The following is a 15,471-nucleotide window of genomic DNA, read 5'->3' on the forward strand; positions in this document are numbered from 1 at the left end:
ATCATTTCAAAAATTCCAAAAGCACATGGAAACAATTTCTGGAATGTCATTACAGCTTTCAAATACTTCACTTACCAGATATACCACGTATACCATGCTACCATTTGAAGAACATGCAGAAAACTCGAATAAACATGGAAAAATAAAGTTTATTATTTAAAAGGTTCCTTTCTTCCTTTTGTCTTGGCAGTGGTTAATACCTTGCGATAGGCAGCCACATGCATTTGTAGAAGTGCTATCTCAAGGTGAGTAAGCATCACTATCCTCATTTTTCAGATGGAAAACTAAAAGATTAAGTTACTCCCTCTAGATCACACAGCAAGTAGCAACCCAAAAATAGAACTCATTTTCCATATGTAATACCCAGATCCAGAGCCACTGGAGCACATTGCCTTCCCACAAGCATCAGTCACACCTAATCAGCTGCGCTGAGCCCAGTGTTGGGCAGCGCTCTGAGAAAGCTGCTTTTTAACTCTTCAATTTAAGAACACACCTTTACACTTGCTTCACAGGCACCAACCAACAGCATGCATTATCGTAACACAAAACCACAAAAACACCCAATAAAAATATATATTAGGAACTTCCGTTAGGTAGGTAAAAATATTTCAGAGGGACAAGAGCAGTTGCTTTTATTTATATATATATATATTTAAAATATAAAACTAGATACTAGAAAACAGTCAGTCAATGGTTGTTAAAATATTGAAGTATCTTTGGGAACACAGGGCAGAAGAATAGCAAGAACCTATTAAAGCCATCACATGCAATCTGCTGTTCTCATAAGTGATGGCATTGCATCAGTTTCAAATAATAATTGAATTTAAGTTTCTCCTGATGACATAGCCACTCCTGAGGTAATTCTAATTCACCCAGCAAAAATCCAGGCCAGAGTTTCATGAACAATAAATATACCCAGTTATATAACAGCTGGTGCTAAGAACACTTTGGAACAATAAAACTCATGAAGGAGACTGCATGCCCATAACTAACTGCTTGAAAGAACCACCACCATTCATTTCTCCACCATAGGATTTGGCAAATTCTTATGCACCTCTCACTAATCTCTGCTGGAGGCTGCATATCAGGCAATCTCCACAGTCTAATCCATTATTGCAGTTTCTGGATTTCTGGTTAATTCTAGCCAGAGATCCTTACACAAGGAAAAAATACCATCATTCATGATTTTTTTTTAACACTAGCTTGAATGGATATTAGAACTAGCTTATATGGACAAAGTAACCTAAAATGATAAAAAAAAAAAAATCTCCTCTGTAAAAACTACCTTGGCAGTTGAGATATTAAAATACTATTTAAGGCGTGCTCCTACTCTGAAGAGATCTCCAGCTGAATCCATGTATCCAGGTAGCCCATGTTTAATATTTCTCAATAAATAAGTGCGCTAAATTGGTAATTAAAAGTATTTATCACATGGTTTGACAGTTCTGCAGTTCAACCTTGACCTTTGTCAAATGCTATTTTTTTCTGCTCTATGCATCATCACTCTAGCGAAGTTCTCAAACTGGATCTTAATCCAAAGTTTTGCAGAGGATTCACAGGATAGAAAGCAGTATGATTTTGTGAAACTTTGAATAGTACAGAACAATAAAATGCACATTATTAGTAACTGTGATTATCAAGAGAATATATAGAACATCTAGCAAGTAAAGCAGTACTACTTCAACAATCATGCCATAATTCAATACACCTAATAACTAATGATGACACTCAATTAGTACATGAAATGTATTTTCTTTAAGTACCTCTCCACTACAGCATTGAGAATTCTCCCCCTTTTTCCTGTAAGCTTTTCACAAGCTTCTCTTATCACACTCTCTTGACTCTTCCCCCCATGAAACTGGTTCTTCTCTGCTACCACAGATCTCTCCTCCCACCTTCCTCATTCCTGCTCACAATATTATTTCCTGCAGTAGTTTTAGAACCCTCCCTGTCCTTGTGCCATTCACAAGGTCTGCTTTCAGTTTCCTCTTCTATTGCTTTATGACTTTCCTTTAGAGGACAACACCCATTTCCAGTGTTTTCAGATAATCACCATACCCTGAAAACGACCGAATTTCTCTAGTCCTTCTTCATCTGGCATTATTTCTTCAAGTATCTTCTGAACCTTCAGATATACCTCACAGTCTCAAACTGTCTTCCCCAAATGCAGTTTCACCAAGTGTCTAGCTCTGAGCTCTCACGTGCACATCCCTGAAAACCCCAGTAGTATCTTCTGGAGATATCAGTTACTTGGTTTGGTTGAGCCAGCTAAACATGGCCTACAGATGGATGCACAATGATGTATCAAATTTTGTGTTCACTTAACAGAAGAAAATTACTCTCCAATTACCTGAGTGAGAACACTTCTGTTACAAAGAGAATTTCATTTGCCCTGAAACAATCTGCAACAGGCACATGTGCAGGCGCATGCATGTGAAAAGCATGTTATATGAACATATAAATCCTTAAAACAAATGAGCCGCAGGACAGAGCGCAGGTTGCACATTGCAGTTTTATTCAAGGATATTTTGTTTTTATAGGTTTAAAGAAACTCATAGTATTTGTGAAAAACAATTGTCATTTATACTTCCTATAATGTTCAGCAGCTATGAATTTACAGATAAAGATTATAAAAGCTGTATTCAATTACAGTGCTGAATGATTTGAATAATAGACTGTCTGACATATTCCAAGATAAGTGGTTGCTACATTTCTTTGATATTAGGGTCATATACTGTACTTATCTATTTTTACTCCATGCTCTCCATTGCCTAGTAATAAATTAATTTCTTACTATTAGTTTGGCGTGTGTCCTACAGTTAAATTCATTTTCTCTCTCACTGAAGGTAAAAAAAAAAAAAAAAAAAGTTTTCTGAGGTATGACAACTAATCTCATTTTTAGAAGTAGTGGTCACAAACTAAATTCAAAACACTATTTTAAGAGGCATATTCCCACATAAAAGTTTTAAAAGCCATGAATTTTCAGAAATTTACCTGGTGGTAAATAAATAACCTGATGGTTACTGAATAATGTATGACTAATTAGTTAACTACCTGCATACAAGACTTACAATCTTTCATTTGAAAGAACAGTTTTCAAGGTTTAAATATTGTTGCTTCCTGAAGCACAAACAGCAAAAAGCCTCTTGCATGTCTACAATTCTCACCAATGGAAAGAGCCAAGCATACAGGTCTGAACACTGAATATAGCCCTATATGAGTAACCTTGATGTAGACAGCAACAATTAGTTCTTACATGATTTTGGGGAGTTGCTAGAGCTGGAAGTATGACGAAGTGTTCTGACTCCCTTTTCTGGCTGTGCATTTTAAGCAGACCTCTGCAGTATTAAGACAGAGGCATTTTGAAGAACCAACTCATTTATGCAGACTTCCTCCCTTGTTTAGCTTGCACCTTCTAGCTCATGCTTCTGTTAGTTTTTTTTTTTTTTTTTTTTTTTTTACTTTCAACTACCCTTGGAAACCAATTGCAGTGGTTCTGGAGAAAGCAAGCACAGCTTTGTGGGAAGTGGAATGAGTGTTCATGGTGAAAAGATGTTCATGTATTGCAGATGGTGAAAAAAATAATGACAAAAAAGACTGTTCTCAAGCACTAAACATTAGCAACAGCAGTCTTTAACCTACCCTCAAAAAGGATAATTCTGAAGAACACCAAAGAAACCAGTTATTTTAAGTCAAGCCATTAGCAAGAAAACAGATCATAGCCCCTGTTTTAACCTGTTAAAGCCTCAAAGGATGGAGAAGAAGAAATTGTGGTCAACTACCCTGCATTGCAGGGTGCAATTGCTTATGAAACTGCGTATTTAAAACAGATGCACAAAGTGCTTAAAGTTAAGGAAAATAAAATAGAACCAGAACACAAAACATTATTCTCATGCAACAAAGGAATGCCCTTTACCTCCATGACTTTGCTAAGTTTAATTATACCTATAGTTTTGAGATTCCCTAATGGAAAGGGCTACAAAGCAGAAAGCGCTAACAGAATGAATCATGACACATACTGATACACCACTGATTGTAAATCCATACCCTTTTTATTTGCACCCAGGGGCTATGCTTTGTATACTCATGAAAAATTACTTGCAAGCAGTAAAATGTCATAGTTGTAGGCATGTATAAAGAACAGAAGGTTAAGAATTAACAAATATTTAACAAATACTTAATTTTATGTAGGTTTTCCTTTATATTGTAGCAATTGGAGGATTTGAAAGGCTTACAAGATTTGGATACCTAATTTGTGAGTACAAGTTTCCCTGAGGTGAAGAAAGTCAGACTGAAAGAGAAGGCTAAAATGCTTTGAAACCCCCCTCCTATTCATACTTTTCTCCAGCTTTCTGAATTTTATTATTGCAGTTCAGCAGAAGATGTCAAACTTGCACATAGACCAGAATTTCATATAATACCTCAAGGTATTGATAAAGGGAGGGGAGGAGGAAAAAAAAAAAAAAAAAAGAACAACGTTCCCCACACATCCTTTTTAAGGCTACTTACATCAATGACCGATGAACCTGACAGACTTAATCCCTCTAGGTCTGCTACTAAACCTGGGGACAAAACAGCTGTTGCAGGAACGGCTGCAGGGGATGTCACAGGACAAACTAGAAACAAAAAAGCAGTTGTTATTTAACTTTACAAAAATTTAAAAGACTGGAAATGACAATAGCGAAAAGCATCTTTACCAGCTTTAATCTACTCTTCCAAGATTACATTTTGATCTGTTTTCCAAAATCATCATTTTTAATACCTTATTACAATCATATAACTAATTAATTGGTTAGAATGCACAGATGTTGTTAAAGAAATATTCACTGGTACAAGCTGAAATAAACCTACTTAAAAAAGAAAGTAAGTTCAGACATACAAAATTCCTCGAAGCAAATGTTTTATACATTAATATAGTCCAAATTTTGAAACTGTTTTTCAGTTTTAAAATAAACAAGATCATGTACTCCAATAATTATGCTTCAAAAGTTGATGGTCTGAGTGATATTTCTGCGTTAGGACAGGAATAATAAATGAATAATCGTTTCAGACATTTGAATTTTCATTGAATTAAACTGATTTTTTCCTACAGGAGAAAATAAACAAAGTTTTAATCAAGATACTTACAGTCATCTAAGTCTAGGAGAAAAACATCTTTTTTATTTGGAGTTTTTCTGTCTTGTATGGGTTTGTCTTCTTTCTGTTAAAATATATGCATATTTCATCTTTTAACCATATCAGCAAAAGATTTTGAGCCTATACTTTAAAACAGAAAAATACTTCGCCATTTTAGAACAAAGATGTATCCATTTTCACAGCTCAGCATTCAGATAATTCACCTGGGGATAAATATTTCTTCTTATAAGTAAACTAAACTGTACTACCAAAGTCCATACTTAAGTTAAATGCAACTTCTCTGAAGGCCATAACTTTATTTAATGTTAACTGTAGTTAGTATTAAAATAAAATCTTTAGCAAGAGATCAGACACTTCTGCAGACACTTTTCAGTGACTGAAGGGATATATACGCACACACACACACATATACACATATTTTTGGGGGGGGGAAGGGGAAGGCAAAAGAATCCTAACGTTTTTGTTTCTTTATGAAAAAAGGATAAAATTTCATTCATAAGAAAGCAGCATTAGCTAACCTTTCTCTGTGCTTATCTAGAAGTCATGCACTGGGATTTTACTTAATTACTGGAGAAATATATAAAAGGTTGGTTTCTCTCACAATAAAAGGTTTTAATATTTAAGTGTTAAAATGAATTTTTGTAATAAAGGTTGGAAGAATAAGTACAGGTAAAGTGGTAATAATCTTGGTGACTTGGCAAACAGAGTATTTCAAGAAAATTTGTTTCAATACAAAACAATAAAAAGGTCCTTATCTAATAAGGATGAATGCTGGTCCTACCTAGAAAAAGTATATGGGCAGCGATGATTCAAGAGAATTTACGTGTGACTGCTGGAAAGCAATTCAATGTGAACTGCCAACACGGTGCTTCACTAAAAAGGACCGATCTCTGAACCTTGCCAGAACCTGGATGATACCCTTCCTGCCAGATGCTCCTCCATTTGATGAGCATCACACTCTTTCTACCTCCTCTCAAGTATTCTTCATGCGGATCAGCTGCAGAACTACTTCTGCCTTTGCTCTCCCTCCACTTGTCACTAAGATTCAGTTCTATCTTCAGCTATGATTGAAGTTCAAAGGTTATTTATAGTGGTGGTTCTGCATTTGCTAATCCTCCCTGTGGAGATGGGATTTCTCCAATTCCCTTTTATTATGCAGCCAATTAAATTCTATGAAAAGTGGCTCATTCACATGACAGGCTAAAGCTCAAGGAAAAGAAGTTGGACTCTTCTTCAGTTCTGCCATCAACAGCACTGCCAGGCTTGGAAGGGAAAAATAAAAGCCCTCACAAGCCATATTTAGGAGCAAAACTATGTGTAGCAAACTTACTCCTGCTTACTCCTCCTGCTTACTTTGAAGCAACCACCTATCATGAGATCACAGGTTGTGAAACTCATCAATGTAGTAACTACAGAAAATCAGCAATACCAAAACAGTGTAAATGACAGAGCAGTGACTTGCCCATGGGAAAGGGGCCAGAAAGCCAAGGGCTGCTCCCTGCTGTGGCACCGAGTGGGTGACGATGGATGGAGGCAGGGCAGGAAGGCAGGGTGACCAAGACATTTCTCTCCTGTTGGTTTTGGGTTCCCACTTAAGGGGTCAGAATGAGTGTGCTGGATGACAAAAGTTTTTAGGCAGACTCCTAACCAAGCACATCTCTTTCATTTTTGGATATACCCCAAAGTCCCAGAAATTCAACAGAGCTGCTCACACACAAGACTTTTTTTTTTTTTGACAATTTTCATTTAAATAAAGCTTTCCATATGAAATCTTCTTTTTATTTATCTATACACTGAAACCTCTGTAGTAGGATGTTCTGCACTGCAACAGGTGCTAGAAATGTTAGACTTCAGTTGAGGCTTTCTAGTATTCATTTTACTATTCCAAGGTAGTTACTGAGTACATATTGCAAAGCTTGGTAAGTAATTCAATAAAATAAAACCCATTTCTGCACTGATAATATTTTACTATGTACTTCATCTTTAAAAAAGGAAAAAAACCTCTTTGAGAGGGAATATATTTTTTACACTTCAAAACGAAAGCCATTTTGTTTCAACATTGAGAAAGGACAATAAATGCTATCCTGTACTATTTTTTCTTACCCCCCCCCCCCCCAAAAAAAACCCCCTTCCATAATCTTAAAAAAAGAGAGAAATACAGAATCACTAAATTACCTCAAGGTAATGGATAGCAAGAAAAATTTCTGCTGCTCACCTTGTCAGAATATTGTACTTAAGTACAATCAGTTTGCTGTATTAAAGAAAAATAATCATAGCAACCACCAACTTCATCCATGTAGAACACAGACTCTGAAGCTAACTACAGCAAGATAAAGCTAATGTTGAAGTATGATCCAGTCTTATTTTCTACTTCAGTCAAATATGTCAAACACTCAGCCTCTTATGAGCTATGTGTCTGTTAGTATGCACGCATATACCTATAATCACACAAGTATTTTTATATTTATATGCATATCTCTACAGACACACATACGGATGTATATTCACTAGTAGTATGCATGTGTTTCTTTAAAAAATACAGAAGAAATCAATTTAAATTGGTCTTTCCTATTACATACAGAATTATTTCTTTTCTTTGTTGTATTCCCAATGAAAACTCATTGGCTTTCTAGGATTAATAAATAGCCAATGACTGCCAACATTACCAGTACATATTTCTGCTGAATGCAAAAAGCATTGCATTTGACATCAAGGAAATAAAAAGGTTCTGATGTGTCTGCCATTTTTCTGTAACATTATTTTTCATCCTTCTTTCTTAAAAATAAGACGACAAGTTCCAAACAGCTTCCTACTGAGAGCCAGCTAGAGAAAAGCTGAATACTAAACAAAGAAGTTAAGCTATATTCCATCAAACATTTCTCCATTTGCAATTCATCTTGGTAATAGAGATAGAACCTGGTAAATGCATATAGGACTTGAAGCAGGAGATTTCTCTTGCTCAATGCATAATTCATGTGCTCCGCCTGCAAAGTGTGTAAAATGAGAATTTCACACCGCAGCATGAGCCATGGAGCTGCAGAGAAAAGGCAGATGAAATCATATTTTGCTGTGTGAATTTTATTTCTTATCTGCCCAATATTTATACAAAACCATCATTGACAATCCAAATGCATTGACAGATCACCCACTGTTTTCATTGTGTTAGCACTTGAAAAGAGATCAGGCAGAAAGATGGACAATTTGTTTTCGTATATTTTTTAAATAGTGGATCGGGTTTTTAACAGCTGAGTGACTGTATTATACTTGTATAAGGAGGTCAACAGTAGCTTATTTTAAAATCCCACTGTAGATACACCTACTTATACATGCATCATCCTCAGATCTGCATTTCAGCCATACACTATTTATATTTACAGTAGATTAGAGATACTCAAACACATAACTATCCATATTTAAAAGTGAAACAAAATATCACACTGCAAAAGAGTCTGCACTCACTGCAGTTCTATGGGGGGACATCAGCTTTTTCAAAACAAATTCTTCTGGGTGACATAAGAAAGCACTAACAAGTTATTCAGAAAAAAAAATCTGAAGTTTTCATAACATTCATTTTATTTTAGCAAATGCACTAATTAAGAGTCTGTGTGTATAAAACTTTGTTCATTCTGGAAATTCTGTTAAGCATATACTCGTTCCTAACCAAATATAAGAATGAAAAACAATCCCCAAAATATTCTCTGTGGAAAAAAAATTCTTAATTCATGACAAATTGAGAAACTCAAAAACAGACCCTGAAAAATTTTCCTTTCATTAATATGTATTGCATAAAATATTTTGAGCTTTATTCACAAGAAGGAAAAACAATGCTGATTAATTATCTCCCCATATACACTGGGTAAAAAAAAAATGCACTGCACTAGCTCCTTCACTGGAATAAAGTCAGCAAGATCTTTCCGAGCACAACCCCTCACAAGAACTATCTGCATTTCTGAGCCCTGTCTGAAATGGCCGGGCTTTTGGGTGACCCGAGAGAAGTCAGGTAGGGACAGAAAAATGCCAACATTTTCAAACAAGTAAAACAACCATATTGTTAAAAAAAATGCCTTGGCAGAAAGACTCTAAGATCTTCCTTAGTGTCCTTTATATTATGTTAATAATTGGTTTCTTTCCAACCTGCGAGGGCAATCTAGGTTACTGCCAATTAGCTCCACCTATTGTCTTGATATTGCTCAAAATACATAAAATGAATAAAACTCTCCTTTTCACCTCCCAGCCAATTAGGTTTCCGAATGTAACTAAATATCAGAAACATTTTTGGATATAAACATAGGCAACTTAAATGTAACACCGGAAAAAAAAACGTTCAAGAGCATTAAGCTCATTTGCCTCTTCCCCTACTTCTTGTAGGACTATTTTTATTTAGATATACTAGCCCATCAGCTCCTTACCCCAACATTTAATATTGCAGTTTCTCAGTGGAAATAAAAATGTACAGAATGTAGTTATTTAGCTTTTGGATAGTGAGCTCTATGGTACCTCCACTTCTCAAAAACCTCCTCGCCTCCTTCCCTGTTGCTCTTCCTATTAACCCTTTGCTATTTGTTTTAATAATTTTTGTGATGTTTAAGAGCTTTGCAATTTTTCCTTTCCATGTCTTCTGACTGATCAAATGCTGAGTACTCAAAATCTCATAAAATAAAAAGGAATTCTAATTTTCTTTTAGATGCCTTTTAATCAAGCGAGACTAATTTCACTCCTGCAAGTTTTCTATTGTTAAGATCCAACTCCTTGACAATTTTTAAAATATTTCAAAGAAACAATACCAAGCTTTCTGGAAATTTAATTTTCCCTACTATGAAATACAGTTGACTTCATGTTTCCTTGACTGCTCAAAGTTTGCTGTTTTAGAATACAGAATGTTTCTTAATAACAACAGTCTTCCTGTTAAAGCATACTGTGGACCTTCCCTGTGAAAGAAACCGTGGCCCTAGATTAATTCATTCAATATCATAGGAGTTTATGCTGAGAAGATTTAGATTATATTTGTTGTACTGTGGCTTTTTTGGTGAGTTCCCAATCCAGACAGCAAACTGGAAAACTTTGACAACAGCTCTGATATCCAGCTCGAAACAATGATCAAACAATGACAAACTTCTGTTTCTGAAGCATTATAGTCTCACCTCATCTTTAGTTTTGCTTTGTAGAAGGGCATAGGTTAAAAGTTAGGGCCACAATATTCAGGGTCCCTAGGCAGACCCAGGAAGTTACAATCATTATGCTTTCATGACATAATCTCAAGATCTAGATAAATACAGAGATTTCCCTGCCCAAGGAAAGCTGACTGTATCAATAGAGTTCCAGTTAAATCCAAAGTATGCACACCCTATACTTTCTACAGTTAGATCAAATGCAACTGATGATGCCTGTTGCGACTACTGAGGGACCTATAGTGGTACTGTGATTAAAATAAGCGTTAAAGTGTTTTGGAGGATCAATTGATTTTCAAGACAACATACTCATGTTAAAATTGAAAAGTTTGATATATATTTTGTAATATTTGCAGAGCAAAATTGTATGGGAAAAAATGCACAGAAACTTTGATAATGGAAAAACAAGTTTCAGAAATTCAGAAAATTCAGAAATTCTTCTACTCTTCTGCCTTAGCATGAAGTTCCTCTTCCCTGTCTCCCGTTTTAAACAAAGGGTAGGTAGATGGCTGATGACACCGACTATAGCTCTTTCTTCACTAAAACAAGCAGTTAAAACTAGCTGGCATAGAAATGGCTTTTTCAGACACTTTTGCATCTTCCCACATTTCAAACTCCAATTTAAAAGAAAGATATATTTTAAAGTTTGGTACTTTGTGCCTATTGTAAGCAAACTAGTAGAATTTAGAGTAATATATGCTTTATTCCTATAAAATATATAAAGCAATAAAAGTTGATTACTCATTAAATTGATCACTAACAATTTCTGTAGACACCTCAAGTATGGCTTGATCAACTGCACTTTTCTCAATTTTAGCAGGGATTTTATGAACAAAGCCAGCTGTTCTACTAATTTTTAGACCCTTAAGATACAGTGCACACATACAACTTCTCAGGTATCCATAAAAACACAACCTATCTCCATTTCCCCCAGAAAGAATCATACACTGACAACTAGATGCATCCTTTCATAATTTTCTTTTCTTTTTTTTTTTTTTTTTAAAAAGCATGTTTTACCTTACTAGAAGCAGCTCTTCCAGGTTTTCCAGACAAGGAGTCACTTTTAAGGTCTGATTCAGATGTGCAATCTGAAGAACTTTCTTCTGATGAACTGGATGCTGAATCTGAGGAACTGGATGCATTTCTTTTCTTGGCGATCCCCTTTGCTTTCTTTTTATTGTCTTCTGAATCACTGCGTATAACATACATAAAAGATATGTATATATACATATATATATATATATTTATTTTTTTAAGAAAAAAAGATACAGATCTAAAACACCGAAATACATACTTGGGACATACTGCATTCCACATTAAAATTTCGAAGTTTTATTAAATGGATTTTAAGTCAATATTTTTTCACAATAATGGAAACTTGGCTGAGGCAACAGGTTTTTTTGTTTGTTTGTTTGTTTGTTTAATGTAACACAAAACCATCCTATCACATAACAAAACATATCATCATATATAATCTAAGAAGGGGGAAGATTGAACAAAAATATTAATGTGTGTATATCATCCTGTGACATTTTAGAAAGAAATGCAGGCATTCTGTTAAGTGAAAGAACCTCCAGGCCACTCCATCTATGGTTAACAGAATTCTGAAGGGTTTATATGGCATTTTTGCCAAATAACTTCTTTTTAAAAAAGCAAGACATGAATTTTAATTTGCCTGAAACTTTCAAAACTGATCCATCTAGAAAGGAGACCTACAATGCCTACAAATATTTCAACATGAAAGAATTTATAGAAAAGGGCTATTGCAATGTTACATGCTGATGCCTTTGGTCACACCAAGTAGCTTGCAGCTGGCAGACCCAGAGACTTCAAGGGATGTTTTTCCTCACAGTGCATTTCCACTCACCATGGCCATGCTGGATGGTGTTTTTCTGGGTTAAGAGCTACTGAATATTGTAAGATCAACTCTATTCATTTCTACTAATAGGATCACTACAAATTTGTATATTACTTTTTTTGTCTCTGGAGGGAGCTAGTAATTGGAAATACCACTGGAAATAAAAATTATTTTCTAATAGTTATTATGGAGTAAATAAATAAATCACTACTGCATATGGAAATAAAATATCCTTTCTTGGCCCTGCAGCCCACCAATTTATTCTTTGAAATCAGCTTCCTCCCCAAGAAAATCAATTGGATACTAAAATGCTTTAAGAGTAATAAGGTCAATGATAATTAGACAAACCCAGTCTACTCAACTATTAAGAGTTCCTTTGGAGAGAAAATTAAGTTGTTATACATTTTTGATCAGCTTTAGGAGCTGTATAAAAGAATACACTATGATGTGACACTATTTCAGATAACAGTTTTAAAAGGGAAAAATACCCAGAAGGCAAATTGAAAAATATGATAGAATGAAAGTGTCCCCTTCCCAATAATTTGCTAGGATGTAACTAACAAATTTGATGAAGACATTAAAAACAATATTAAATCTTAACCCAACATAACAATGTCCCACCTATGTAATTAAAGCTGAACTCTAAAAATGAAATTTTAGTAGTCAAAGGAAGTTTTTCTGAAATCAGTAAACTTGTACATGCCAAAAATGTGGTGCAGTATATCTGACACTAAAAATCACAGAGAAAAAAATGCAAACTATCCGAATGAAGTTGCATATACGACAACCATAAGTTTTTAAAGAAATGTATCTGAGGTCATAGCTAAAAAGAATCTAAGATAAAAAACAAGTAACATCCTCAAATTTTCTCCTTCATTATTACTATGCAGGTAGTAACAAAGCTGCCTTACATTTCCTTATCAGGGAGAAGGAATAGCTGTAGCTACATCAACTACTAAGCTGCAGAGAACCCATTATGTCTTTTTATCTGAAAAGCATGTTGTTGCTCAAAACACACAGCTTATCTTGAAAACAAAGTCTGAAGACAAAACACACACATACATCAGCCAGTTTTGATGGGTAATCGCTGTTTACCTTTCTGCTTAAAATTTCAGATGCTATTCTAATGAAAAGAATTTACTGGTAACTAGCTTTTTAACTTTGCGATGATGAAAAGCCTGTATTAATTTAACCTACAGATTTCATTTGTTCTGAACAGGAAAAACAATATAAATCACTTTTAAAATCATTAAAACCTGACTTAAATTAATAAAGTCATAATTAGGGCATTATGCTGTGTTTGTTATGGAAGTGGCAAGGCGAGCTGCTTTAATTACTGTCTGTAATAAAAGGAGCAGAGTGCGTAGTGCGCCCCAATCAGTGCTGTCAGCCACGACCGAGCAGAGCTGCAAACTCATCAAGGGAGCTGGCAGCCGACTGCAGAGTAAAGGGCTATCATGTCTGCAGAGGCCACTTGCTGACAGCACTGGAAGAAACAGATTCCTACAATCCAAGGTATTAGCCCCAATTACTCAAAATTTTAATGATACTTTAATACACAATAATGCTGTTGATAATGGGCAATCTTAAAAAGCGCTAACACTTAAGTATCTTATGACCGTTTCCCTTCACAGTCCATGCCTCTAATATTTGGATCATAATCTTTTTAATATAACATTATTTAGAAAAATCAATTGTCTTAGTTACATAATGGCAAAGTGTTGAAGGACTTAATTTTAGCTCTCAGCAAAATTGCTGCAAAAGGTAATTAAGTGTTTCATACAACTGTTTGATCACTAACTCAGCCTCCCAAGGTTACATCAATTTTCAGAAAGCCACTCATGATTTTACTGAAGTCAGGAATTAATTCCAAACATAACAGTAGTCTTATCAATGAAAATATGAACCCAGTTCATCCTAAATACATACAAATGAAAAAACATATACAAGGAAAAAAAAAAAAAAGAAAAAAAGAAAAGGAACCTAACAATGTTTAGCAGACTGCTTACAGCAAGAGTGCTCTAAAACCTAGTAATGCCCCCCGCCATTTTTTTTTCCTTAAACACACATATGCACACCTACCTTTTCTCAGCAGTTTTAGATGGTTTCTTTCCTGTACCTTCTTTGCTGTCTGATTCACTGTTGCTTGATTCTTCACCGGAAGAGGAACTCCCACTACTCTTATCGCTGCTGCCTTCCTCCTTATCTTCCTTCTCACTTTCACTGCCAGACTCGTTCTCTGCCATAAAAACAAAACAAAACTTTTACATGTGTTTCTAGATATTTTACATAATTTTTTACTTTCAAAATCCAAATTAATTTTAAAATAAACACTGTATTAGCATTTTAAGATCTACCTGGAAGTTTTATTTACGAACAGACGAAAACAGACAAACTGATAAAAACAGATGAAAAAAATTACATGTTCCCCCCTAACATACAAACTTCTGTTGTTTTAAAACCTTCAATCTTTAGCATACGATTCTGTGCTTTACTAAATTAGTAACCCCTAATAATAAATTAGTTGTAATGTGGATCCATATCAATGTCTTCACAATTGCATAACCCTATCAGGAGCTGGAGATGACCTTAAATTCTCTAATCTATATCTTCACTTTACTGCAAGATTATTTTAAACCAATTGCTTAATAGATAATCTATTCTTGAATACTGATAGTGATGATGATTAAACCACCGATTTAAACAATTTATGCGTCCTCTAATTAATCCTATAGTTAGAAAATGTTCAAATATCTTAAGTGAATATGTTCTTGCTTCAAAGATCATTAATTTTCATGATGCGATTCTTGAAAACTTTTTTTCCTTCTACTTATTTTCTCAGTTTAGGAGTCAGAGTGAAGAAGCTCCACGTTCAGATTTGAAAGTTTCTCTCTTCCAACCCACAAGATGCAGCCAATTCTTTCAGGTTTGTAATGCTAAGTGCTGGTCCTGTCTAAACTCTGGATGTGGTAGATCTCATCAGCTCTGAAGTTTAGACAGGGCCAATGAGAATCTTGTTATTTCACATAGAAATCAGGCAGCGGCTTGTCTAGCATTAACTCAGAGACTGGTAAAGAGTTCCTTAGATCACTTATTTTGACAGGCAGCTAACAGCTATCTTCTCCATCATTGCCCGAATAACAATAAACAGGGAATACCAGGTAGAAATTCAGAGTAAAATTATAACACAGTCAGGATTTACTAAAAATTACGTTACTTGTTTAACTAAGTCTGGCCATTTGTCAATGCAGGAACACATGTTATCAAAACAGTATTTCATCAACAACAAATGCCCCTAAAAGTTCAAGA

The 15,471-nt window shown here is 35.0% G+C and overlaps 1 protein-coding gene across 2 annotated transcripts in view; it reads right to left on the minus strand.

The window, feature by feature from the left end:
* AP3B1 (adaptor related protein complex 3 subunit beta 1) overlaps positions 1 to 15,471 on the minus strand; it is a 129,257-nt gene that overhangs the window by 39,748 nt on the left and 74,038 nt on the right. For both annotated transcript variants that reach the window (XM_088534739.1, XM_088534738.1), the window contains exons 19-22: positions 14,245 to 14,401; positions 11,322 to 11,496; positions 5,128 to 5,200; positions 4,510 to 4,616 (exon numbers count right to left, since the gene is read on the minus strand). In XM_088534739.1, the coding sequence (XP_088390865.1) occupies positions 4,510 to 4,616; positions 5,128 to 5,200; positions 11,322 to 11,496; positions 14,245 to 14,401 (512 nt within the window). The remainder of the gene's footprint in view (positions 1 to 4,509; positions 4,617 to 5,127; positions 5,201 to 11,321; positions 11,497 to 14,244; positions 14,402 to 15,471) is intronic.

The sequence above is a fragment of the Tinamus guttatus genome, unplaced genomic scaffold (assembly GCF_059628265.1).
Source record: "Tinamus guttatus ecotype Peru unplaced genomic scaffold, ASM5962826v1 Tinamus_guttatus_pri_ptg000595l, whole genome shotgun sequence".
Classification (NCBI taxonomy): Eukaryota; Metazoa; Chordata; class Aves; order Tinamiformes; family Tinamidae; genus Tinamus; species Tinamus guttatus.